The sequence below is a fragment of the Aspergillus lentulus genome, assembly GCF_001445615.1.
Source record: "Aspergillus lentulus DNA, contig: Alt04, strain: IFM 54703, whole genome shotgun sequence".
Lineage (NCBI taxonomy): Eukaryota > Fungi > Ascomycota > Eurotiomycetes > Eurotiales > Aspergillaceae > Aspergillus > Aspergillus lentulus.
The window spans coordinates 2,463,206-2,489,327 of NW_028322122.1; the positions used below are offsets into that span (position 1 = coordinate 2,463,206).

General features: G+C 51.3%; 8 protein-coding genes across 8 annotated transcripts; 4 read left to right on the forward strand and 4 right to left on the reverse strand.

Annotated features, from left to right (window-relative positions):
• Positions 1-2,268: 2,268 nt before the first annotated feature.
• sC (sulfate adenylyltransferase) lies at positions 2,269-4,538 on the forward strand (the record flags this gene model as incomplete). Its single annotated transcript, XM_033561984.2, has 6 exons — positions 2,269-2,437; positions 2,593-2,620; positions 2,694-2,876; positions 3,065-3,210; positions 3,276-3,345; positions 3,410-4,538. The coding sequence occupies 6 exons, from the start codon at positions 2,269-2,271 to the stop codon at positions 4,536-4,538; spliced, it is 1,725 nt and encodes a 574-aa protein (XP_033417875.1).
• A 356-nt stretch (positions 4,539-4,894) lies between these two features.
• Positions 4,895-6,658, forward strand: ALT_2105 (uncharacterized protein; the record flags this gene model as incomplete). Its single annotated transcript, XM_033561985.2, has 1 exon — positions 4,895-6,658. One exon carries the CDS (start codon positions 4,895-4,897, stop codon positions 6,656-6,658), a length of 1,764 nt encoding a protein of 587 aa, XP_033417876.2.
• Positions 6,659-7,104: 446 nt separating this feature from the next.
• On the reverse strand, positions 7,105-9,740 carry ALT_2106 (calcium-binding EGF-like domain-containing protein; the record flags this gene model as incomplete). Its single annotated transcript, XM_033561986.2, has 2 exons — positions 7,105-8,282; positions 8,348-9,740. The coding sequence occupies 2 exons, from the start codon at positions 9,738-9,740 to the stop codon at positions 7,105-7,107; spliced, it is 2,571 nt and encodes an 856-aa protein (XP_033417877.2).
• A 2,733-nt stretch (positions 9,741-12,473) lies between these two features.
• ALT_2107 (uncharacterized protein) lies at positions 12,474-13,270 on the reverse strand (the record flags this gene model as incomplete). Its single annotated transcript, XM_033561987.2, has 3 exons — positions 12,474-12,825; positions 12,916-13,013; positions 13,079-13,270. 3 exons carry the CDS (start codon positions 13,268-13,270, stop codon positions 12,474-12,476), a joined length of 642 nt encoding a protein of 213 aa, XP_033417878.2.
• Positions 13,271-13,957: 687 nt separating this feature from the next.
• ALT_2108 (uncharacterized protein) lies at positions 13,958-18,113 on the forward strand (the record flags this gene model as incomplete). Its single annotated transcript, XM_089599259.1, has 5 exons — positions 13,958-14,008; positions 14,082-14,246; positions 14,353-14,415; positions 14,476-14,525; positions 15,230-18,113. The coding sequence occupies 5 exons, from the start codon at positions 13,958-13,960 to the stop codon at positions 18,111-18,113; spliced, it is 3,213 nt and encodes a 1,070-aa protein (XP_089456405.1).
• A 911-nt stretch (positions 18,114-19,024) lies between these two features.
• On the reverse strand, positions 19,025-21,733 carry ALT_2109 (putative histone-lysine N-methyltransferase (Ash1); the record flags this gene model as incomplete). Its single annotated transcript, XM_033561990.2, has 4 exons — positions 19,025-19,799; positions 19,855-20,054; positions 20,109-20,482; positions 20,545-21,733. 4 exons carry the CDS (start codon positions 21,731-21,733, stop codon positions 19,025-19,027), a joined length of 2,538 nt encoding a protein of 845 aa, XP_033417881.2.
• Positions 21,734-22,825: 1,092 nt separating this feature from the next.
• erf2 (palmitoyltransferase ERF2) lies at positions 22,826-24,649 on the reverse strand (the record flags this gene model as incomplete). Its single annotated transcript, XM_033561991.2, has 1 exon — positions 22,826-24,649. One exon carries the CDS (start codon positions 24,647-24,649, stop codon positions 22,826-22,828), a length of 1,824 nt encoding a protein of 607 aa, XP_033417882.2.
• Positions 24,650-25,413: 764 nt separating this feature from the next.
• On the forward strand, positions 25,414-26,121 carry ALT_2111 (uncharacterized protein C3H7.08c; the record flags this gene model as incomplete). Its single annotated transcript, XM_033561992.2, has 4 exons — positions 25,414-25,554; positions 25,616-25,659; positions 25,778-25,976; positions 26,071-26,121. The coding sequence occupies 4 exons, from the start codon at positions 25,414-25,416 to the stop codon at positions 26,119-26,121; spliced, it is 435 nt and encodes a 144-aa protein (XP_033417883.2).
• Between the last annotated feature and the right edge of the window lies 1 nt (position 26,122).

Genomic DNA, 26,122 nt, shown 5'->3' on the forward strand with positions numbered 1-26,122 from the left:
AGTTCACACAGCCTTGATATCATTTGTCATCCCTTAGAGGCACCAGGCCAAGGGATTTATGCCGTTATGAATTGTGGGGTTAATGGGTTTAAAAGCTTGCCATACCGTTTCCTACCCTTGGGGTTTTGTACATAGCGCGGACTGGCATCTGGCAAAGGATGACACATGGTCAATCCATAATAACGATTAGCATGATAGAAACAATGATTTTTTTTCGAAGCTGAATTGGATTTGACTAAAACTGGAGAATGGCTGCGTTCAAGCTACATCTTCCAAATTTATTCTTCATACTATGTGTCAGTCATCAACGAGCAAGAGCATATGTAGTGTAAAACCATGAGTCTGTATGGTGCATTCACTACAGATGAATCATGCCAAGGCTTAGTGATAGAGGACCCAAAGACACATGAAATCCACGCCTGAGCCGATTCCAAGATGATAGAGGAATGTTGGCACTGACCGGACTATTACAGAGGGGCACTGACGTCTTGTCTTGTGCAGGTTGGGCGATGGCGTGATTAGATCTAATCTTATCAATCTAATCAACAATTATCAGCAGGAACACCACTATTTTGATTGGACAATAGTCGCGCCTCCATCCATCTTCAAGGCAGTTCATCCTTCGGTGGAAAGCAGGCTAGAGTACATATACCAAAGCATCCTTGCCAATGAATATAAATGGGACTTTCGAGACACTGACTTGGAGCGACATCCAGTCGTTGTGTCTCCTTTTTTTTTTTTTTTTTTTTTTTTTTTTTTGATTTGAGGTTGCCGACACGTAGCATTCAGTAGTTGACCTGCTAAGCGCCAGGTCATTCCTACAGATCATTCCTACAGATATCGAAGATCTTGCACCCAATCAAGGTCATGTTGAGTACGATTCAGCAAGGTCGTTCTGGTCTGAGACAAGCACCGAGCTCTTATTAACCCTGAAGACCAGGACTTGACGGTTCGAATTAAGCCCATTATCGATCATCATGATGGCCACAGAATGAGCTGCGAGTCAGATTCCTGTCACGCAAGTCTTCCTACTCCAGCGTTTGGTTTTTTATTATTAACCTAATCTTCTTTCAATGTTACCGATAAAGCACTGATTCGAGTCTCTAAAGAACCTACATCTGCTGACAGTCATTACTGGCAAGGCAGGGACGAGAAGATAGGGCTAGTTTGACCACGTGATAGAAATGCCAAGAACGACCAAACTCAAAAAGAATTTGAACAATCACGCAAGCTGTGCGGAGAATGTCGTGATGGCTCGAGTTGCCGTTGATAGGCTTATCGGTAGCAGCATGTGGCGTTTCAGGCTAGACGGAGTTTTAGAGCTGTGGTTTCAACCTTTTCTGCAGAGACCCGATCTGAGGTGGACTATGTTTTTATTGCTTTTGTACAGAGTATCTGTCCATCTATCTATATGTTCTGTGTCCATGCTGAGACGACTCCTGTTGAGAGGCATCAGGCTTAAGATGTGGGGAGAGACAACGTAAGAACATCTGTCCCAGTTTAGTAATTACTCCCACTTCCCCTGAAAATCATGACTCGTTCTAGGAGACGCTGACGATTCAGGAGGATATCCAATGTACTTCCACGGAGGTACAACTGTCAGCAGTAGCAGTACATTTAGTCAGATGCAGATAGTCTACAGGATTAGTAGGTTGAATGGAAGATGGTACTACGGAGTCCGAACCAATGTATGGAGTAGGATGAAGCATACCTTAGTATCGGCGATTTCGGCGGCCGATCTCGATGACGAATGATGGCACTACAACCTACTCAACTGTCAATGGTATGAAACAGTTGTATGAAGTGAATGAAAGTATCACGATCACCGACTTGCTGTATCAGCGTTATTGTTCAGGGGGAAGGAGAAGAAGAAATAATAGTCTAATACTAAAAATAATGATGTACGAGGGAGAAAAGGTACGCAACTACGTAGACACACAAGGCCCGCTCCACTATCGGACAGTGTACTGCCATTTGCCAGGACTGAAGAGAGTATTATGGGGACTCATCAAGCCTGCAGGACAAGAATATTATTCTTGTTTCCAGTGCTACGTAGTCATCCGTACCGTAGACTACGGTTCGTAGTAATCAAGAAACTCTAGTTAGTATTAAATAGATAGAGTCTGTCTTCCCTTGGCTCATCTCTTCTTGCCCGCCAACTTTTTCCTTCCTACCCCTCTCTCTTCCCCTCTCCATTGCATTCCACCTTTTGTATAACTTACTTCCAAAAAAAAGTTTCCTGTATCTTTCTCTTCATACACACACAAAATGGCCAATCCTCCTCATGGTGGTGTCCTCAAGGACCTGCTCGCCCGTGATGCTCCCCGCCACGACGAGCTCGAGATTGAGGCCGAGAAGCTGCCTGCCATTGTCCTCACCGAGCGCCAGCTTTGCGATCTCGAACTGATTATGAACGGTGGTTTCAGTCCTTTGGAGGGTAAGTTTACTCCTTCAATCTTCAATTTAAGACAAGTGATCATCTTCAATTCCTGTCGAGGAACCACAAGGCTATGGCGGGGGAATCGGCGGGAGGGGGATCCTAATGAGGGGGTTTAACTGGGAATGGTTGCTAACGCCGAACTTCGCATACAGGTTTCATGAACCAGAAGGACTATGACAGGTATGCTCTCACTTTTGTTTCTCACGCAGTAAACCGCAGTCCGATGTACTGACGGCAATTCTCTCCACTCAAGTGTTTGCGAAAATGTCCGTCTCGCCGACGGCAACCTCTTCTCCATGCCCATCACCCTGGATGTGTCCCAGGCTGTTATCGATGACGGCAAGCTCAAGCCCGGCTCTCGCGTCACCCTGCGCGACTTCAGAGACGATCGCAATCTGGCCATCCTCACCATTGACGATATCTACCGCCCTGACAAGTGAGTTCCGTTCTGCTCCTTCTTGGCATTTGTCAATCTTGTCTTTTCTCCACCGCGAGCGTCGTTTAATTGTCCTGCGTTGTTTATCTGGAACCACACACGCAACGTTACAATTGGTCACTGCAATCGCTCCGTTTAATCAGAGATCCGTGCGTACAGCGGGCCTGGCTAACGTTTTCATTACGTAGGGCTAAGGAAGCCAAGCTGGTCTTTGGCGGTGATGAGGAGCACCCTGCCATCAAGTATCTCTACAACAAGGTTCAGGAATTCTACGTTGGAGGAAAGATTGAGGCCATCAACAAGCTCAACCACTACGACTATGTCGCTCTCCGCTGTACGTCCGATCGTTCGCTCGAGCTGCAAATACGAAAAATGATTGCTAATAAACCCCTGTTATAGACACTCCCGCGGAGCTTCGTGTTCACTTCGACAAGCTCGGCTGGAACCGAGTTGTTGCTTTCCAGACTAGGTATATTCCATGCCACAACCAATGACAAACAAATCTGGCGGAACTGCAGCTGACTGGTCTCAAGAAACCCTATGCACAGAGCTCACCGTGAGCTGACCGTCCGTGCTGCTCGTGCTCGCCAGGCCAATGTCCTGATCCACCCCGTTGTCGGTCTCACCAAGCCTGGTGACATTGACCACTTCACCCGTGTCCGCGCCTACCAGGCTCTCCTCCCCCGCTACCCCAACGGAATGGCCGTCCTGGGTCTTTTGGGTCTTGCCATGCGTATGGGTGGTCCCCGTGAGGCCATCTGGCACGCCATCATCCGTAAGAACCACGGTGCCACTCACTTCATCGTCGGACGTGACCACGCTGGTCCGGGCAAGAACTCCAAGGGCCAGGAATTCTACGGCCCTTACGATGCTCAGCACGCTGTCGAGAAGTACAGGGAGGAGCTCGGCATTGAGGTCGTCGAGTTCCAGCAGGTCACCTACCTGCCCGACACCGATGAGTACAAGCCCAAGGACGAGGTCCCCGCTGGTGTCAAGACCCTGGATATCTCTGGTACCGAGCTGCGCAACCGTCTGCGCACCGGTGCTCCCATCCCCGAATGGTTCTCTTACCCCGAAGTTGTCAAGATCCTCCGCGAGTCTAGCCCTCCTCGCCACACTCAAGGCTTCACCATCTTCCTTACCGGGTACATGAACTCCGGCAAGGACGCTATTGCCCGTGCTCTCCAGGTCACCCTCAACCAGCAGGGAGGCCGTTCCGTCTCTCTCCTGCTCGGTGACACCGTCCGTCACGAGCTCTCTTCTGAACTGGGATTCAGCCGCGAGGATCGCCACACCAACATTCAGCGTATCGCTTTTGTTGCCGGTGAGCTCACCCGCGCCGGTGCCGCCGTCATCGCCTCCCCTATTGCCCCGTACGAAGAGTCCCGCAACGCCGCCCGTGACGCTGTTACCCAGGCTGGTGGCAACTTCTTCCTGGTCCATGTTGCTACTCCCCTCGAGTACTGCGAGAAGACCGACAAGCGTGGCATCTACGCCAAGGCCCGCCGCGGCGAGATCAAGGGTTTCACTGGTGTCGACGACCCCTATGAGACACCTTCCAAGGCTGATCTCACCGTCGATGTTTCGAAGCAGACCGTGCGCAGCATCGTCCACGAGATCATCCTCATGCTCGAGACCGAGGGCTTCTTTGACCGTTCTTAGAGTAGCATAGGCGCTTTGGATGACTGTTCTGTGATACCATTGGGAATTTAGAGCAAATACTTTGAAGGATCTGTTTATAGAATATACTGTTTCTGTGTGAAATTAATGCCTTGATTACCACTCGGGCATATGACCAAGTGTCTTATAGAATTATCAACCTGTTTGTCCAGCGAATATCAATAATCTCAATTCTCAACCTCGATCTGATTCGGTCCATAGCACGTGACCCATGTGTAACTGTCATAGGATGCAAACAACACAAACAATCTGGTCGTCCAATGCATCTGCAACATCTTCTTTCTAGAAAGGTAATGAGCTAGAATCTGAAGACCTTCATCGACACCAAATATTAGAGCATGCTACCACCTCGGGTCCCTGCTGGGCGAATACCAGCAGCGAGCCGGCCACTGCTACCACCGAGCATCCATGGCCTCCGCCATCAATTCCGTCCTTTTACCCACCGATCCCGACTTCTACTTCTCTCCCCGCCACTAGGCCGGCCTCAAGTACCGTTTCTGTCGCCCTTGGCGAGCACTCGCCCTCTCCCGCCCCTGTCGATCCATCTCCGTCAGCACTTCGCCCGGTTAATCTCCACCGAGCGCCGCGATTACTACAAGCGCCGCCTGTCGCGCGGGCTGCGGATCGGCCTGACGTTCTACGCCATCCTCGTGCTGTTCCAGGTGATCAAGCTGGGCGTCTACCAGGAGGAAATCGAGCACCAGTGGCCCACGCCGTCGGAATGGTCGTGGAAGAGTCGCTGGTGTCTGCGGTCCGCGCAGGCGCTGCAGAACCCCGAGCAGATCGGTAAGCTCATGACCAACTGGCCTATGGTCGCGGGGTACCTGCGGGAACTGCTGGAGCGGCTGGAGAACCCGGAGGGCGAGGGCAAGGGAATCAAGGAGCAGGCGGAGGGTGGGATCCTTGTTGAGGGGGTAGGGAAGACAGGGTTCGATATCACGGCTAAGAGTGAGCCGTGGCGGAGGGGCTATCACCAGGCGCTGATGGGTGCGGCCAAGGCCGCGGAGAATCTGGAGGGGTGGCTGACGGATCGGAAGCAGCGGATCTCTGCTCCTGCGGAGTATGTGGTTGGGCCTTCGAATCCTCGGCCCAAGCCTATGCCGGCGGGCCAGAAGCAGGTCCCGCGGGAGGAGGATAGCGAGCCGGCGTCGCCGAGTCCGGAGGTGTTCTATATGAAGATTTTGACGACGAAAGGGTTTGATACGAGGCAGAAGCTTGATGCCGCGTTGGCTTATGCCGATTGGCTGGATTATAAGGGTCTGCAGGAGACCGCCCGCGACATGTATGCTTGGGCCATGGATATCGCTGCGGCCGGGTCGCCGGTGGACGTCAGCAAAGTGGTGAACACGAAAACGGGGGTCCTGAAGAACGACGCCCAAGCGCTACCGTCTGAGAATATACTACGTGTGTCGACTGCGCTGGCGGTACATCACGCCCGGCAAGGCAATCTGCCCACTGCCCTATCCATCTTCACTTCGGTGTTTAAAGCTCGCCGTTCCCTCCCCCCGCCTCCGCCTGACGCCAAACCTTTTGTCCTCCCATCCATCCCCAAATCAACCCGAGACCCGTTCGTCTCACTCTACAACTCCATTAAAACCATGTTGGTTCCCGCCGAATATCCTCCGCCCCTCCCATCGGGAGACGAACCCCCGGTCCGCACTCCCGCCTCTGCCTGCGAAGAGGCAGGCCTTATGACATACATCGGCGAGATCATCTACGCGTCCTCCTCCAAGGAAACCGGCCTTGCCTGGACGCGCGACGCAGTCGACATGGCCGAATCCACCATTCTGGAACTCGGCGGGCTGGAAGACAGTAACCCCCGCCACCGCTGCGCCGAGTGTCTCCGCGTCGGCCTGGAGAACTGGAAGACAATGGTCTCCAAGCTGGTCGCGCAGGCAGAAAGAGAGGAACGCGAGAGCATCGAGAAAGCCAAACATGCCTGGTTTGGAGGCGAGAAGCAAATGGAAGCTAAGGCCCTTGAGCGGAAGCGGTGGGAGGCTGAGCGATTGATTCTCGACGATAGGATTAAGAAACTTTGGCCTATTATCGATGGGGAGTCGGGTCTAGAGGGAATCGCGCCCAATAGTTCTTTGTTCGTTTAATGCTTTTCTTGCTGATTTTGAGAATTATGCTCTGGAGGGTTGATTCACATGGAGTTAGGCGGGAGTTCACTTGCATCAAAAGGTTGCGTTGCGTGTATATCTCTCCCTGTACACTACTTACTTGAGATCTTGAATCATATTTCGGATAGTCTTGACTGGATTGTGATGTCGGACTGCACAGAAAAGAGTACGATAAGCTGAAGCTGAGAATCTCAACCACAATATCTTAGCTATGAACAACAGGCTCTGATAACCAATCAAGGCCAGGAACAGAATAAGCAAGGGAGTATCAAACATTATATACACTAAGAAAGATAGGATCGGCGTCACGAGCACCTATACATCCACTAAACAAGACGCTGCTTTTTTCTCGATCGATTAACACGCACAACGGAATAGAATAACGGAACAAGTCATCCCAGGCGAGTCAAATGAACAGAATCATGTCAATTACCACCAACGACAGTCCCATTAGGCATAGTAATAGTGAACTCATCAAAGTTGAGCGTAAAATTTCCCTTGATGCCGGAAGCCGAGAGATCGACGTCAAACGTGCCCTTCTGCGAGGTCGAGTACGAGTGCGCTAGGAACATCTCGATATTGCCTTCGGATTGCATCGCCGCGGTGAACGCAGCGGTCTTTTCGAATATGTACAGTACGGCAATGCGCGAGAAGTCGAGCACCTTTGCCGGGATGGCGGGAGGGGTCGGCGTGGACGTGGGTTCGGGCGGGGTCGTTTCCTTGGTGGTCTGCTCAGTGAATGTGACAGAGGATGGGGTTGCCGTGGTTGCTACAGCGGTGCTGGTGTACGATTCATCGAAGATGATACCGTTCTTGGTGCCCACAGAGCCGCGAGCAGCTAAGGTCTGCGTCGGAATATCCCTTATTGTGGAACTCGGTGCAGATTCCTTGACGGGGGGAGCGAATTCTTCGGACATCAACCAGTCGGCGACCGGCTCGATCAGAGAAGTACGGCGGGCTTTGTTGGAGGTCGAGGAGAGGCTTTTGAAAGAGACGAGTGAATTCTCGGTAGTGCAGGAGACATTATTTTGGCTGAACAACGCCATGATGCTCATCGAGTCCAACGGAATGCTGAAATTACTGCTTGCCTGTTCGAATAAGCGTGGAATATCGCTGCCCATGGTCGCATTCTTGGATGTCGAGTTCTGAACGATCTCGGTCGTCACACAGCTTGCATCGCCGGCCACAGTGCAGCGCGAACCTGTGTAGCCGTTGGCGCAGACGCACGAGCAAATACTCCCGCTCGAGACGCTAACACCGCCATTTTCACAGGGCGCAGTCTTTTCGCATTGTGACATAGGGGTGGACTTGTGGTGGGGAACTGCGACCAGGAAGACGGGCACAAGAACAGCGACGAGAATTACGGAGATGATCAAAAAGCAGACTAGTATGAACAACCACGGCGGCATGCCACAGCAACGGCGCGAGCGCTGCTGGCCTTTCTCCTCGTCAGTTTCCGGGCACGTTTCACGCGATCGTAAATGCTGCATGGGAGTTCTCCGGAAGAAATCTGGCCACGAAGAGCGCACTTCGGGCGTTCCTGCTGGAGGTGGGAAAGATGCCAGGATGTCCTTGATAGACCCTGATTGGCGAGCGTTGTGACCTGAGTGAGGAATCAGTTTGGTTCGGTAGTTTCGGTCTCATGCATTCAGTGAGTGTGTAACTTACCTTGCGCGAATCTACTGCTCCCATCATTGAGCAGGTCATTCCTACTGGCCGTCCTTCCGTGCTCAAGATTTGTAGCGAGCCTCGTGGCCCGTCGGATCAGGTCAGGCAAGCTTGTGAGACTGCCTCGGGCTTCTGCCGCTCGGACAGCCCCGAGATCCAGGCGAGGTGGTCTGCGGCCTCCCGGCCTCTTGTCGCTCATGGTTGGTGCAGCCTTGGGCAGGATTCCCAACTCCTTCTGAGGAGATCCCATATCATCATCCGTGTGCTGGAGTGCAGGATGTCGGCCGCTGATGTCCACCACGATCGGTGGTTTCTCCGGATCGAGTACGGACGAATCGGTCGAGATTGTAGAGACAGAATGTCTTTCGTTCTTTGACCCTGCTGCGATCTTCTCCGAAGCAGTTCCGGCGTGCACGACATCGCTGACCGAACGCTCTTCTACCATTGATACCGGGGATGGGCTGCTAGGTTTCTGGATCGTTCGTAGTGACGGTTTGCCCCTTTTGCCGAGGCTGGCTTGTCTGACAAGGTTCGAATCTCCTTCGTGAATGCTAGGCGGGGAATCCTGATCGTCGTCCGATTCGATGTCTAGGTAGGCTCCAAGAATTTCAGACCCGGCCGGTGCAGAGCCCCAGCTAGACGGAATGACTCGGCTGGATGCATATGATCCCTGCATGATGGTTGGGCTGTCGGAGAGTTCTTCCGGAATCGGAGAGACCGACGACCTACGCTTTGTGGAGAATCTCGCAGCATTTGATGGGGCAAGTCGTTTCTGGTGCTGCCGTTGGGCCGGGTTTGTTTCTGCAGGTGCAGGTTGGGCGGGAAGAGCAAAGTCGGGAATAGAGGGAATGGACATGAAAGAAGACGCTGTGGACTGCCTAAACGATTCATCAGTCGTCATAGGAACTCGCGGCGCTGGATTTGCAGCACGATCCGGTCCGTAAGGTGGAAGGTGCCCCTTAAAGGGCGGACGGGGAGGTGGTGGATTTGGCAAAGGGTGAGAGAACGATGGGATAGGCCGGGCCAGATGAAGGGGACTGGGTGCTATGTCCGACATGCTTCTTTCAGAATAAACCGACGGAGACGGAGCATCAGGCCGTGGTGGTCGCTCTGGAGGGAGCCCTTTTGGGATGAACAGCCTTGCTTGAGTACCGGACACGTTCGTTTGCAGACCAGCGTCAGTCGGTAAAGGCCATTGAGTCATATGGGACTGGTCTGCCTTGACCTTGGGGGTGGGACCAGGATGAATACTTTGCGACGGCGCCATCGCGATATCCGGACGTCTGCCAGCCTCTAACATTTGTCTCGCCCTTTTGACGGAACCTTTCCTGTCGGGGTTTGGGCCTGTCGATTGGAAGCCATGGTCCGAGCCCTGGAATGAAGTTGGTTCCATTTCTTGTGTTGTTAATTCTTTTCTTTTCCTGCGAATGGTGTAATGAATGTAGATGATCTATGTCAAGCCTATCTTTGCCAGCATAGGGGCTATGACACAGCATAAAGTGGTGGTATAAAAAGACCGATCGCCTTCAAGTCGGTGAATAGAGCGCGCACGGGAACGAATGACCAGCTCGAGTCTTATGCCGAGGACGATATCAAGAGTAACGAAGAAGGGTAGCCGTGAGCTGGAGATATACAAGCCACGTGATTCGACACTCAGTAGCTGCAGCCGTTGAAAGCGCTGCAGTAGATGAATATGAGGAATACAAAGCTTGAGCTGAAGGGTAAAGAGGGAAAGGAAGGCTAAAAGGGGCAGTCAATGCCTCTGCTGGACAAGGTGTCGAAATAAGCATATGCCACGGAATAGGTTCATCATGAATGTCATCACATCAAGGGAGGCATACCAGAGTTCAATGAGGGAATTCAAAGAAAGGAAGGAAGATTGACTGCGAGATATTGCAGAATTACACAGTATCACAAACAGACTACCTCAGCAGAATCTCTGGGCTACCCATTGATCCAAGCCACTGAGACATCATACGTTGTTAGTGACTTCCTCGTCTCAAAGGAAATTTCATATCGCGGACTTACAGGTACATAATGAGAACAGACAACCGGAACAAAAACAGAGCGTCAAGCCCTGGAGAAAAGAATGAATGGCAGACTCAAGAGGTCAAGACCACTCGAACTTTCAGTATATGGAGTCATTCAGACTCGGTTACTGTGCCCTGGTGGGTAAACAAGGAAGGGTCTTCCAGCGACCCGAAATTGGTCTTCGCCTAAAACCAGACTTTTGATATATTAGACTTCATCGAGAATCATTTCCGTCCGGCGTCCGCATGATTCATATTTCATCGTCCAAAAGCACGAAAAACGCGGAAGGGGCGCGGACCGTTTGGGGTTGGTCCAATCCTCACGCAGCGGAGTTGATCCAAAGACGAGCAGGGTGGAGGCTGACACTAGGAGTGTTTTTGATAGTAGCTAGTGCAATATCAGTATGGAGCCGGCTTCTGTACCCAGTCCCCTAGCAGGTACGAGAGTTGTGCCATTTAATCGAGACCAGCTCCCTACCACCTGTGTGTTTAGTGGTCACTCTTGAAGACGCAGCTATGGGAATTCTGCTGCTGTCCCCATTGCCAACAGGAGCATTGAGACTCTGCTATAACGCTGACCCAGATGGTCCAGCGGATTTTTGTTTAGATACTGATTCTCCCCCGTTTGTTTCGTGGAATGTGCTGGGTTGACTCGTCTTGAAACACAAGCAGAGGTACATAATAGACGACGACTCTAGATTGGCCAGAACCTCGAAATTCTTGATATTGTGGTCGGTCAATATTAAACTCGGAACGAATCAGTTTGGCGTGGGACTCCAGAGTCATTGGTCCGAGAGGCACTAAGTGGATGTGTATTCGACGCTATGTCTCACCCTAAGCAATCGGGGTACACCTTTGCGAGCGGCACTTTTCAACATGAAACCGTGCTTCCCGTGTGTATCCAGTCAGCTCCAACATTTTTAGCTGGGGTCCTGAGACTATGCGTGCCGATGGTAGGGATTATTATCTATCGGCTAGGCAGCTCATCGTCAGTTCCCTTCATAAGATAAGCTCCGTGGTATGCAATTATGCATCGTTGCTGATCAAAAGATCTGCTGGGGTCAAATATGACTCGGAGAAATGAAAGGACGTTACCCCTGGTACTGAACCCATTGACGGTTCAAGACTATTGCTTGCACTGGGCTATTTCGGGGATGCAAGCCCGAGAGTAACGCCAATGGTCGCCAACTAACATGCGGATAAATCGACCGTTATTGACGAGCTAAGATACTAGTAGTAAAATATCAATCAACCGAAGTGATAATAATAGACAAAGTCACGGAAGGGATACTCCGGCAATCATGTAGAGCAGGAAGCCAGGCAAGAGACCAAATCATGATGACAGCTGCAAGTCGACGAGAAGCAAACAACTCGAAATCCGTCATGTGACGCCATACTGTACCAACAGCTGCTGCATATGGTCCTCTACTATCTGGGGTGTTTGATATCTGCATTCTAGCTATGAAGTTCGTTGGATTCACATCCTACAATAGTACTATCAGGGCGTAAAGGAAGCTCAAGTTGCAGCTTGTTCGGGTTTCTACATGTTCTGAGAAAGTGACCCCGGAAACTCTGCTGATTTTATTGAAGGGTGTGCATAACGAAGCCCATTCTTCTGCGACTCTGGCACATATAGGCTAATGCACACATGCATGAGGGCCCATATGGCAGAGAATTTCGGGACTAGATGTATGGAGTTAATGCACAACCCTGTTGAGCGGTTTCAGATGACCATCGTCTCTCCTCCGGCCAAAGAACAGCCTACTTGGCCATACGCCATCCTTTCTCAGCCGGGAAGCATCATGGCCTATCTGTTGTAAAGCCAATATTGATCATGCTGGGGCCAAAGTAACGGCCGCACTCGACTCTGAGTTATGGCCCACTATCCGCGTACCCTTGTTCGATGAAGCGCACTCCATACCGCATGTCACATATCAGGATCGTCTGGTGAAGCGCAACGTTGAACTCATGCCTTGTATCATGTACTCAGTTTCCGGTAGGGAGAGCTCATCGTAGTCGACTTCGCAGTCGCTCGATCTCTCTCTCCACAGTCTGCATCTCCACAACCACACTGGCCAGCTTGGGCAAATGTTGCTCTACAGCTTCCGTGAATGACTTCTGAGCGCTGCGAAGAGAAGGTGAAACCAAGATCCCGTACCAATGGATAGGGTCAGAAAATCGAGACCGCTCTTTGAGGAGTTGGATTCTGACGTTGCGGAGTTGGGGTCTGAAGTTGCACTCGTATTAACTTGATGTGTATTGTCGACTTCCGAGTCGGCCTCTTCCTTGTCTTCGCTCGTTTCTGGCTCCTCGACTTGCTGATTGTTCGTAGTCCCATCGATCGCGAAAATCCGCCTGTACTCGTCCGGTGGACACTCTCCCTGCGGGGCATCCTCAGCCCCATCCATGAACTTTTCTTCTTCAACGCATGGAGGAGGTCGTATTGCCCTGATTATGAAGCGCTCGGTTAGTCCTCGTAATCATAGATTTGCGGGTTTCTGAACCCGAGACGGCTCCCAATGACAGTCTTCAACTTACATTCTCCTAATCGCCTTCATACGCTCATCATAATAATCAGCGCCATATCGTCTACCGGGCGGACACGTATAATTTGCATGCGCAAGGGAGAAGAATCCCTTTCTTATCGTCAGCTTCTCCACCCAGGTGGAAAGGATTGCACACGACAAATAGCGAAATATACCGAAGATAATTTTTTGGCGAGATCTGCCTGCAATTTCTGGTGCTGATCCAGGAGTAGAAGATATCTTTCCAAAGAATGGTCCAGCAGTTCTAAGGTTTTGGCAGAGGACTCGGCCTCGTAAGACTGCTTGAGCTGAAGCTCTGGTGATTCAGAGCTCTGCCGGGACGCTGGGGGAGTAGGGAGTTCGGCCATTGACAAGTCACAACGTTAATGAAGCGTAGAAAAGTTAGTTAATGTTGCTAGATGAGATTGTGACACATAAGATATGACAATTGCAACAGCTGCTCAACGCCCGGTATAGTGCAGGTCGGCGAATGGGGAATTATCTGGAGAAGCACATACAGCTCGGCCGCCGAGCCCGATAACTCCGTCATCGCGCTTCCGGGGAAAAGCAAAAGAATTTCCCGTCCTGCGCGACTAAGGTGGATAGTCGGATACTTCCTCCTTCGTCTTCCCTTCTGCTGTCTATCCGCGAGAGACTGTGAATCTTCTGTACTATCTTGATAATTTACTATTCCGTGATTCGAGCTCGGACGTCCATCCAGCTTGTCCGACTCTCCGGCCTCATAACCGCCACCTGCAGTTGAAGTTGTGATGCAAGATACTGTGCTGGTGATTCTGTGAAAAGCATACTATCTTCTGACTAGGATCGCTCTGAAAAGGACATTCCGGTCATCTGTCATCGCTGTAACGGCTCATCTATTGTCTGAAGTGAAAGCCGTGAGGGGCGAAGAGTCGAAGAGAAGGCACAGACCTCATTCGGATACAGCAACATCAGATTAGTGATTATTGTCGGACACGCTTCACTTTTGTCGCTTGCCAGTCTATTCTAAGCACTTTGCTTCACATCTCCACTCCCATCTTATAGAATCTGCCATCATGTCTGTGGCGAACTTGCAGCGGGACACCGCGTTTCAGGTCCGGTCATTGGTATGCCTTTCATCCTCTCCGGGCGACCAAGCTACGTGGATCAGAAGACTAACGTTGTGATACAATCGTACAGTTTCGGTCTTTGCTCCGTCAATCTTCCCAATTTTCGAACTACAACTTTCGTGAGTATGCCCGTCGGAGAACGAGAGATGCCTTCCGTGAGCACCAGCATGAAACCGAGGAAAGGAGGATACAGGAGTTGGTTCAGGATGGTCTGCAAAGTTTGCGCATGTTGAAGGTCAGTCTTGAGTTGTATATGCCGATGTCTGGATGAGTCTATTCCACGCCCAAGACATCTACATACTACGTTTGATGGAAGCACAGGTTACTGATTTCTAATCCAGCGTCAAACTGTGATTAGTCAATTCTATCAGCTGGACAAATTAGTAGTGGAAGGACAGAAGACTGTGAGTACTCACTCGAATGCGCCTTGCTCGTTTCAAGATCCGCCTAACTATTCTGTGCAGGGCGAGCAAACTGGACAAGAGGGCGGTATCGTCCGCCAGAAGGATACCGGGTATGAGGCTCTCTGATTTCGCTTCCTTCGCCAACTTAGCTGACAGTGGTTGCAGGTGGGATTGATCAATCGAATCTTATGAACAACGAGATTCTTAGGTTTCAGTTTTGATCCTGAACGAACGCCAAGCTCGACATCAGTTTGGCCTGGCCAGCCGTCAAGTTATTGGATAAACCGGGGTGACTGTGCTTTTAACGAATTCGACTGCGCTGTATGTTGCACTGGTTACTTATAACTATCAGAAAGACACACACTTGTCTTGCATCAGCTTAACTGTCCATAATCGATTACTTGAGAAGTCCAAGTATCATTTCTTGTCGGGTTTTATGCCATAGCCCTTGTAATAGTTGATAAAATCACGTGACTTAATGCCCAGTAACTCCCGTTTCCGCGCCATCGCATCGCGCTGGACACTGCCAGTCGCATCCCAGTCTGTATGGACGGCAGACAGCACCATTGTTCGATTTTTTATTTTTATTTTTTTTTTTACATTGGTATCTCAGTTAATAGTGTTAGACGCATTGGAATCTGCAAGCACTCGCCTTAGCATCTACTTGGCGGAGGAAAGACTGCCGGCCAGCCACTCACCATGCCACCGACTGTAGGTGTCTCCTAGCGCAACGTCGCCCGCAAGGAGAGATCTCGCTCCCAGGCACTGGCGATAATTCTATCGTTCATCTGCATGCTGACAAACTTCAGTTCAGATCCTCGCGCTCAGGTCGTCAATTCGGCGAGAACGCTAATCGAACCCGAACCGGCCAAATCGACCACGATGTTTTCGAAGGACTCCCGGTGCGGAGATGGACGCGCCAGCGCCAAACAATCTCCCAAGTTCCCAAGACAGAAATATCGGAGTCGCTCATTCAAGGCCCCGGGGGCAAACAGGCCCTACCCGAGCACCCCATGCCTAGGGACAGTCATCTCCTGACGCCTATGAGCCGAGCGCTTCTTCGCGCCGCTCGAGCCGGTTGTATCTACATTCGCAAAGCGCAAAAGGAGCCAGAGGATGAAGAGAAAGAAGCTACCGACGTTGAGGAACAACCGATGATACAGAGCACGGACCGCAGCTTTACTGCGCGCAAGTGGGCAGCGCTGCCTAGACATCTGGAGCCACCGGAGGTGGAATTTCTAGCCAAGAGACGACCGGGCTTACCATCTCTGTACGGCGCTTCGACTACGGGTGTGGATGGTGCCGCGAACAATGTTCCGATGAGGAGGACTCGTTTCAAGAAGGTCGATCCGGTTACCGGTAACATTTCCATCTACGAGGCGTGGGTGCCGGAGGGACACAAAATTGAAGGCGAAATCACCGATGAAGCTCAAGTGAGAGCCGAAAACAAGGAGGTCGCTGTTATTCCGGAGGCGCCTGCACCTGGGACGGTTGTCGAAGGCGTTGGTGTGGTCAACGCTGAGGGTGTGGTTGTTGCAGAAGCAGGCTCCGTCTCTGTCATGACGCCCCCGAAAAGACGCCCACCTCCTCCCAAGCGCAAGGCCAAGGGATTCGGGAAGGGCCGCAGGAAGAAGGTCATGTTCGCGCCAGGAGATGGGGCTGATGCTGCGCTTGTCCATGGTTCTGGCGCCAGTACGGCAGATGGCGCCACTGATACCGGGTTTGCTAAACCGGGTCCGGACGCGTCCCGCTTGTCAGTGGATCAAAGCGGCCAGGATGATGAAGAGGAGGAGGGTGACGAGGGCGAAGAGAGTGATGAGGGCGACGAGTCGATGTTGGATGCCAAGACACCAGAAACCCCACTCGCACAGCTTGAGTCTGCACCAGCTGCTGATGCGCCGTCCGTATCTGACGCTGAAGCTGCTCAAGAACCTTTGGCAGCTATCAAGGAGGAAAACGATGAATCTCAATCAGTTGCGCCAGAGGACCCATCAACCTTGGCCGAGGAACCATCTACACATACGCATGTGCAGCCATCGGCGCCCTCTGCCAAACCCCTTAGTCCTCAAGCCCCAGCGTCACCGTCCGCTGAGGTGTCTGCTCCTGCCCCTTCGATTCAACCTGAAGCTACAGCTGTGTCCGAAGAGCCGACACAGGCAGTCGTGACCGAAGATGTTGTTATGTCCGATGCGCAACCTCCAGTCTCTCTTGCAGATGATAGTCCAGCGACTGTACCTCGGCAAGGTCCAGAACGCCTGTCTTCGGATGCTCAGGAGGTCACTGAGTCCGCTCACGAAAGTCCAGTATCCCAACCCCTTCAGGAAGTGCCTCAAACTTCGGGGCCGGGCCCGTCTCCACCTGTCGAGGGCGCGCATCGGACAGAAGTTCAGACAGAGATCACAGAGAAGTCGGTGGAGCCAAGTCAGGCTACTCCAAATGAAACAATGATCCAGGAGGTAGCCGAGACGGGTGATATAGTAATGGAGGACTCTGAAGCCGTTGCATCAGCTCCTACGACTGAGCCGATCCCGCTGAAAGAAACTGTGGCTGAGCAAGCTCCCAATTCTGCAGTTGAACCTCAACCGGCCGATACTGAGACTGGCAGCAACGAGGTCGATCTTCTTGGTAGCTTGGAAGCTAGTCTGGGTGGTGCCGTCCGCGATGCGCAGACTGACGGATCAGCCCCATTGCAAACTGCTCCACAAGCGGGAGTTATGGCTGCTGAGAGCACTGCGACAAATGCCGCAGGGGACGTTGGCGAAACAGTCACAAATGAGCCTCAACAACAGCCATCGGAACACATTGAAGAGCAACCTGCAAAAGAGATCCCAGAGCAGGTTATCGAACCTGCTCCTGCTGATGCAGAGCAAAAGACAATTGAACAGCCCACTGAACCATCTCTAGAACCCAGCACTATGACTATTCCAGAGCAACCTGAGCAGGAGATGACAGAACTTACCGCGGAAACTGCGATAAATGATGCCATAGAAGGGCTTAATCAAGAAGCACCTGTGGAACAGCCTCCCGAAGAAGTTCCTGAAGCACCGTCAGCTGTAGATGCAGAGGCTGTTGCTCAACCCGCAGAGAACCAGGCTTCGGAAACCGCCGCACCGCAAGTGATCGAGCCTGCAACGGATTCTAGCATGGTGCCTTCTACAGAACCCTCTGCTGAAGCCCCTTCAGATCAACCAACTGCGCCGCCTACAGACCAACAACCTCCCGTTCCATCCCCTGAGCCGCACGCAGAAAAACCGGCGCAAGCTTCGCCGGAGCAATCGACTCAACCAACTGAGCCGCTTCCCCCTTCAACCACAGAGCAGACACCACCGCAACCCACACACCCCTCGCCGGAACACATGGCACCACCAACAGAGCCCCTCACCCCTCCAAGTCCAGAATTCGAGCAAATTGAGGAATCCTCTCAAGAGCAACCCCAGAATCAGGCACCCGTGACAGACGTTCAAGAACCACAACCCGCTCCGCCCGATGAATCTCAAACCCCAGAGGTTCCTTCTTCGGCTCCTGCACCAAGTGCGCCTGAAGTTACCGAGCCATCGACGCAACCGAGCGATGCTGCTCCGTCGGACAACGACGCTGCTCCCCATCCTACTGCCGACCAGGAAAAAGTAGAACCTGAAGTCAAGGAGGGTGGAGAGGAGGCACCTGCACCGTCGGCCCCTGAAGCTAGCGCGGCGTAGAATTTCTGGTGAAAGCGATCAGATTATGTTTTCAATCTCTGCATGGGTGTATTTCAGGTGTGGGTTAGGGGTAAGGCGTTGTGCTCTCTGTTCTCTACAAACTCTTTTAGGTGATTCCATCTTCGGTAGTGAATATCTCATGTTGACAATTTGGTCTGTACGGAATATCCCTCTGCGGAATTTCTCTGTGTAAACGCTGTAGATTAGGAAGGATCACTGTGTTTCCATGGCTTCACGCGTCGTTACATATACTGTTGATGTTGATCCCGCCTAGCGGGTCTATCCTGCTTCTCCCCAGAATGTTTACCGAAGCTCTTTCGAGACACATGTAGTGCAAAATGCGACAAACGATGAATTTCAGAAGACTTTGAGATAAAGCACAAGTCGCATATCTGAGGCGGACAGCGGCAGCATACTCCGACTATATGGGTGAGATTGAGTCGCATCTATTGTAGGTGCTATATGCACAGCCCCATGCAGTCTTCAGTTTATATCAATATATTAGCTATAAAATCCAGAACTTAAGTATTCTTCATTCCTTGAGACCCTTTGAATCCAAACACCAAGTCTGCACCCGAGCAAGAACAACCAGTCGAGACAATATGGGATACACCTGACGCCCATCATATAGATCAAACAGTGGAACAGGGGAATAACAGTCAGCGCAGAGGAAAAAACCGGAGAAACATCCATGTGACAACCAAGGAATTACCAAAATCACGACCGATCCACGGGCTGAAGAGAATTTTGCCTGCAGCGTAAGCAGATTCAAGAAATAAAAGCGAGGAAGCGAAAGCACGACCGCTTCAGGAGAAGCTAATGGACAACCATGATTGAATAAACAGCCGATCTGAAATACTGTTGCAATGTCTGACTGCTAGCGCCAGATTGGGTTGTCTGTTCTTTATTACTTAAGTCGAATGGAGGATCTCCGTGCTTGCGCCCTTTGTCCGTTTAGTCGATGCCGTAGCCCCAGGGCGCTTTTTAATGCTGTTGCTTGTGGGGTCCTTGCAAGGCGATTTCGTACTAGCTGTCTTCCCCTTCGTCGCCTGTTTCCGAGCATTCGCGCCTTTGGCTGCCTTGAGTATCTTCTCCTTTGCTTTCCCAGATGGACGACTCAACGGCGAGGAAGACGCAGGAGAAACCTTCGGCTTCGACGGCGACTTCCCTATTATTTTAAGTGACTTCTTCTTGGGAAGAACTGCCGCCTTCACTTTCGTTTTGGCGGTTTTGACCTTGGGAAGTCTGACGCTACTTTTGGGCTTGGTTTCCTTAGCTTTCGCCTGGCTTTTGGATCTTGAGCTCTCGGGCTTCTTGACCGTCGTCTTGGAGACCTTGGTCTGCACTTTCACTGTACTCTTCTTTCCCGAGTTCGCTGACTTCGAAATCGTCGCACGTGCTCTCGACACTACCTTTTTGACTTGTTTCGCGATGGATTTGGGAGCCAGAATTTTTCGCTTTTTGTTAAGCCGCGATGAAGAATTGTCAAGCACTGTCCCGCTTTTGCGTTTGGTACCAATGACCTTTTTAGTGGTAGTCGTCTTCTTCGAAGTTGACGTATTCTTCTGGCTAATAATCTTCGACTCTTTGGACCGCTGATCCTTTTCTCTGGGTCGCGGTCCTAATATTCCACGGCAGTTGGAAGCACCGCATCGGCATTGCTGGACATTCTTCTGAGAATAGGGGCTGTGTAACAGTCAGAAAGAACCCAAGTGACATCGCGAGTAGCGGAGAGTCTCACTCAAAATTGTAGTCGTAAGTTAATTCTTCACCGGTCATAATACCGTGGTCACCCGCGAACAGAGCCATGCGTGGCTTGCCTGCAACAGTCCACTTTTCCATTCGGCAGTTCGGTTCGCAGGAATGGTTCACGAAGCGAGCGATTGAGCCTCGAGTAGCGTCGATTATCATGTTTTGATCAAAGTACATGAGATAATAGCACTAGCGCTTCAGATCAATCCTCCGTTCAGGTGACAGCATTAATCAAGGACATACCTCATTGTTCTTGTATATCGTTCTCATCCTCTTCTCGCACTCGGCTTGAGTAATGATTTCACCAGTATATTCGACGATAATCTGGTTGGGCTCGAATGTGCGATTGCTGCGGACGCCGTATCCGCGGTCGGCTGTCTTGATGACTTCCACGCCAATGTTGTATTTTCCCCCGGCCTTTGTCCTTTGCTTAAGCTCCTCAAAACTTCGGTTGCCACAGTCAGGGCCCAGTCCACAGTTCCCATCGTCACATTCGTAGAACATGTACCGATTTTGACAGTTCTCGTCACATCCTGTCTCTTCTGTGCACATGCATTTGGACAGTTCCATGTGCTTGTTGGCTCTCCATATACTACCCGCCTCTCCAACAAAAACATCTAGATTGAATAATTAGTACGGCTCTTTCTTTCAACAAGTGCGCATTCAATAGTCAACGTACTTTTGTTAGTTTTTCTCCATTCGTCAGGTTTGGGTTGACCAGGCGGAAGAGGCGAGTAAATATCGAAAGGCAGCTGGAAATCCCTCCCCAACTGTAGCAGTCGGTCGCCTGCGAACATTGGCATTGGCAGCAGTCTACGCTGTGAAGGAACGCCTTGAGATCGCCTCTTCGCGTTCTTATTTCTGTTTTGGCTGGGCCGGGCGGTCGTATACTCTTGCCCAGTATACAGTCCATGAGCCAGCCAGCGCTTCGGCTTGAACCTGGGCTCTTTGGCGGCAGTGTCGCTTTGCGCAGTGGACTCGTCAATGGCCTTGATCTTGGACGGCAGGTCGCTTTCAGAAACACGTCGTTTCTTCGCAGCCGGAGGCTCGCTTGACGCGAGAGAGGCGGGTTCCTCCTTGGGCGCAACGACGTTACGAGGCCGCAGACTGGCTCTTCGGTCAAGATTTTGCCCTTTCTCCATCATATCCTTTGACCTTTTGCCCAGGACGCTACCCGCCTTCTCGACAAAATCCGATGCCTTGTCCAATAAACTCAGACGAGTTGAGCGCCTTGGTTTGAGATAACCAATGCGGGCCGCCGATTCATCCTTCTTTCGGTTGGAACTATCCTCCTTGGTCAATGCCCGTTCCACGCGCTTCCTCAGTGATCGCTGCGGTAGTGATGAGCTAAGCTCATCTAGCTGTGGTTCTTGGGACGAGTTGGAGATAGGTGTATCTGGAATTATTAGGTGGTCCTCAACCTCCATGATATGTCGTGTAAGCGTGGACTCGCTCCAAACGGCGGTTTCCATAACCGCTATGCTGTGCCGGAGGTGGGAGGACTGGGACCGCTTGAGTTTCGTGACATCGTTGGCTAGCTTCCCACTAGAATTCGTAGGGTCCATTTCACCAGATGAGGACGTGATGATTGCATCTTCCTGCTCAGGTTTGGCCTCAAATGTACCCGAAGCCCGTAGAGAAGAGCGTGTGACACGTGTAGACGACCGTCGCAGCGTAGGCTTTTCTTCAGGGCACGCGTTCTCGCTGTTGCTGGAGGTTTCGGAGCGGCTGTTCTCAGGTGTAAGAAGTTGTTCTGGCACTTCTAGACCTATTGTCTCGTCGACGTGCTCGTGAGCGTGCTTCTGGAGGTCTGAGAGGGTCGCGGGTGTCGCGGGTGACGCGACGGAGGATCTAGTTCGCTTTCCCATCTCGATTTCCTTGAGAACGATGTGTACGTGATTCTGCTGCTAGAACAGTTGAGAGTGCAGAGGAAGGCTAGAATAAAAACACCTTTTGTCTGATTCAGTCCGGGGCTTGGGGAAGGGTTTGTTGTTTGCCTGCAGTTGAATGCGATCACAACGGACAAGGGCTACAATAGGTGCTCCTGTTATCAGCCGTATCTGCACAACGCTCTACAGCTCAAAAACCAGGTCACAACAAGACTTTGACAAACATGCTGAAAGGTATGAAGTACAAATGAGTGAAAGGATGGTTTCAGCAAGGTGGACGGCAAGGCATTGAAAGGGAAGGAGAAAGTTGAAGGTGCGGAGGGGGTCCAGTTCCTGTCGTCAGCCAGTTTGGGACGGCCGGAGGGGAGGCACGGCCGCGGAATGCAGAGGGAAACAGTAGCGAGACTACGGACAACACTAAGTCTTCTGGGCACGATCTTCTGCGCTCAGTTCTGCCATCTAATTTTGGGCAAATTGAGCTTGGACGAACTCTTAAGCATCTGGAGTTCCAACATGCGGAACCTTCTGCATTTGATAACAGCCTCTGCAGGCGCCTACAAGCTACATTTGACAGTGGATGGATACAGACTGAGCTCTTCTCTTTGCTCTCTCTCTTGAATGAATTATTCATTGTCTATCTGTAAGGTCAGAACCGATTATCATACATATATCCTTGATGTCGCGTGATATAAACCCAACCCAACAAATTGAACCAAGACAGAGGGCCCCAATCAGAGGGAAATTGTGGATTGATATGAAGAAAGAGATAACAGTCATGAAGAGCAAATGAATCGAGATCGCTCAATTGCAAGGTCTTATTTGGATGGGGGAATCTTAGGAAATCAGAAGGGAATGCGCAAAGATATCAAGATCGTGAAGTGTTGATGTTTAATAGTCACAACAACAGAGGTCAAGTCAATCAAAGCAGCATCAGTGGCTTTGAATAAAAAGATATAGAAATATAAGAAAAAGAAAATGTGTAAAGAATGCAATCACAGAGATGCGATTAGCTTCAGAGAAGATCGAATAGATAGTGACGTGAGGATCAGCTCACCCAACACCACAGCCGTGTTAATTCTGCCGTGGAGTCGGAGGAACACGCTGCATCTCGATGTCCGCTTGAGCTTCGACATCTCGAGGCCGGTCTTTCCGTTTCAGAGCGCTCAAGCGCTGGTCACCCTCTTGATAAGGCGTTTTGAACTGCAAATAGGTCGGAGGGCGGGGCCGCGCTAGCACAGATATCCAGTTTCGGAATATGTTCCCCTGAGTGAAGGGACGATGGCGGTCTGCTTTGGCGAACTTGTGCGAGTTCAAGTATTCCCTTGTCGTCTCGCCTCGCCCTACCAAAAAGAGGTGATATGCCCATAATGAGGCCGGGTAAGGCGCTGCTAGTGCTCCATATATAACCATGGCCCAAGGAACTCTCCATTTGTCAATTGCGGAGCCGAAAGAAACACCTTCGCGAGCACGATACACCAGAACATGTGCAAGGCTGGCTCCAAGCAAGAACAGCGCAAGGAGGGTCGCAGAACTGACGAAAGCAAAGAAGTACCGGTAGTTACGGCGGCCAACGCAATTGTTCAGCCAAACGCAGTGATGATCTAGAGTTTCAACGCAATTGTCACATACGCGGCAATGGTAGCAGCGCGGTGGGCGCCAGATGTTGCAAGTCTTGCAGTACTTCACCGGAACGTCCATTGCCGCGACATCAGATGTTGCCAGCTTCACCATCACCCAGTCATTAGTCGGCGGTCCGATCATCAATGGGTCGCCTGAGGGTTCCGGCGGTGGCATTGGATGAAGGTTTCGAGGAATGATCCCAGGATCGACGACCGAGGCGTGTATGAATGAAGAAAAGCATAGGTAAAAAAGATAGGCAAACAATATCGGGACCGCAGGTGAGATATGATGCCAAAGCCAAGGAGCCGAATATGCAAAGAACAAAGCGGAAGGCAGAACCACAAAGATGCCAGTTGCAATGTTGATGGGCTTGTCTCTAGAATTCTGGAACCGACCGCCACCAAAGAACAGGGTGTTACCGGTGAAGTACTCATAATTCTTGCCCAAGTTAGCTCTAGGTGTTGTGTGATGTTGCTTCTGGATGGATCCAGGGGATGAGTCTGCAGATGACAGTCGCTCATGAGCACGATTATCGCGGGGTTCTGGTGCAGGATTTCTGTTTTGTAGAGACAGAAACGAGAGAGGGGATCGTTGGGGAGGATGGCTGTTTTCGATGCTATTATTCGCTCCCAGATTGAGGTGTTGCGGCGTAATTTTATACACTCTGTCCCGATCGTGCAAGAGTTTCGCACTCTCGCCCACGCTTCTTGACGTCGTATTTCCGATGGGACTGGCGTTCGATGTGTTTCGATCTGTAATTATGGGATCCGTAAACTCGGTACCTCGCGATGGAGGAGCTTCTTCCTGTGGAGCAGAACTCTGGGGGAAAGTGCTATTCGAGATCATGCTTCGCCTATTTTGGTCGATTTGGTCATTCCAATCCTCAGATGGCGTTGCCGTTTCTTTAGTGACTGGCCGACCTCGATGCGCTTGGAGCCTCTGAGAAGACATAGGTCGAAAAAAGCCCTGCGCAGTGAGCGAAGGAATGTGACTGCGACTCAATCTGCTAGCAGAGCTGCCTGGTCTACTTGTCATCTGGCTGTGTGCGGTGATTGAACTTCTCGCGGGGGGGGGGCCTCGTCTAGAAAGAGATCTCTGCGACTGAGGCGGACGTGATGAAATCCCAGTATTTGCTTGGGATCGTTCGCCATCTTCTGATGCCACGTCTGTCATTCGAGAGGAGATGCCCCCGACGGAAGGAGGGCGTGGAATACCGAGGACAGGTTGTGCGGTCGATTCATGAGCCGCATCGCTCGTCTCCGGCGCAGACGACATGATTGTCCACGAGTTGATAAGAATCTCTACTTAGTAGGAATGCCGATTGATCATGGTGTAGCCTGTAGTGAAGGAAGCGAAAGAATACTAGGGGACTGCTGAGTCTATGGCAGCCCAGTCGCAAAAAAAATATATGAGAGGACGCTAATCGGAGTTTAGACGTGGATAAGGAGCGACAGGGAGCTATTTCTGCGTTATCTTTCGCAATAGGAATAATGGACCGTAAAGGAATGTAAGCAACCTATAATATAGCGGTGTAGTTAGTTTTCATGTGTGCTTGTAAAATCTCAATACTGCAAGCCCTTGGGAGCAGAGCAGAACAGGGCATATGTCATCGCCCCCTATCGGAGATGGGAAATTAAATGGTATGGTCCTCACAGACCTTGAGTATAGTTGCAAAGTTGATGAGCGGATGTAAGAGGATGAAGACAGGTCTTCGTCACATCACGGCTGGAAGGAAAAACAGTCCAAAGGCGAGTGAGTTAGCAAGCACCCTGGAACCCTTTTTCGCATTGACGAGGCGTTGGCACCCTTGCGCGCTCGGCGACTCATTGAACGATGACATTTTGCCTTTGCAGGCGGCGAGTCCCAGCCCAGCAATATGCATGACTAAGCGTCGGGAGCGGATGGGCCAACGGGATGTCACCTGATGATGCGCCGGCAACATCATCGTTTGACACTTTCGATCTTCCCACTTTCTCTCAGAGAACACCCCGATTGCAGTCTTCGCAGACAACCAGTCTTGAAATCTACAAATTGTCACCATGTCTTCAATTGCTGCCATGGCCTCCCGTCGGGCTTTCGCCCGTCAGTCTCTTTTCCGGGCTGCCCCGCGCCGAAACTACAGCTCCAAGCTTGAGGAGGCCACCCTCGACAAGGCCCCCAAGCGCGACCCCGAGCTCTACGTATGGATCTCCTGCTGAGCTCCACTCGACTGATTGGACTCCTCACTAAACCGTGTTGTAGGTTCTGCTCGGTGTTATGTCCGGAGCTTTCCTGATTGCTGGATGGTGAATGATCCTCCTCCCTATCGCCCACATTCAACACAAAAAGCGACTGCATAACCCGATTGTCGCCAATTGCACGCTGGATTGATGCGGACGCCGCTTACCAATTATTTGTCAACAGGTACTTCGGTAGAAAGCCCACCTCGGTCACCTCTGAGAGCAACGTTCGTATCGGCGAGAGCTCCATGCCTTGGGAGCGCGATGACGACGGCAAGATCTACAAGTACCAGTACCACCCTCACGGGGACAAGAGCCAGCCCCTCAGAAACGCTCCCAGCGCTCTGAACACCGTCATTGTCCCCAATGTCACTTTGCCCGCGGTAATGACCCCTCGCTTTTTATCGTCATGCACGGATGCTATGTCCGGTAGTACATGTGGATTGATTGCTGACAACCCACTTCTTGTTGCCATAGGACCTTCACGAGCGCTTCAACAAGTACGGTAAGGAGGAGTGGGACTACTAGG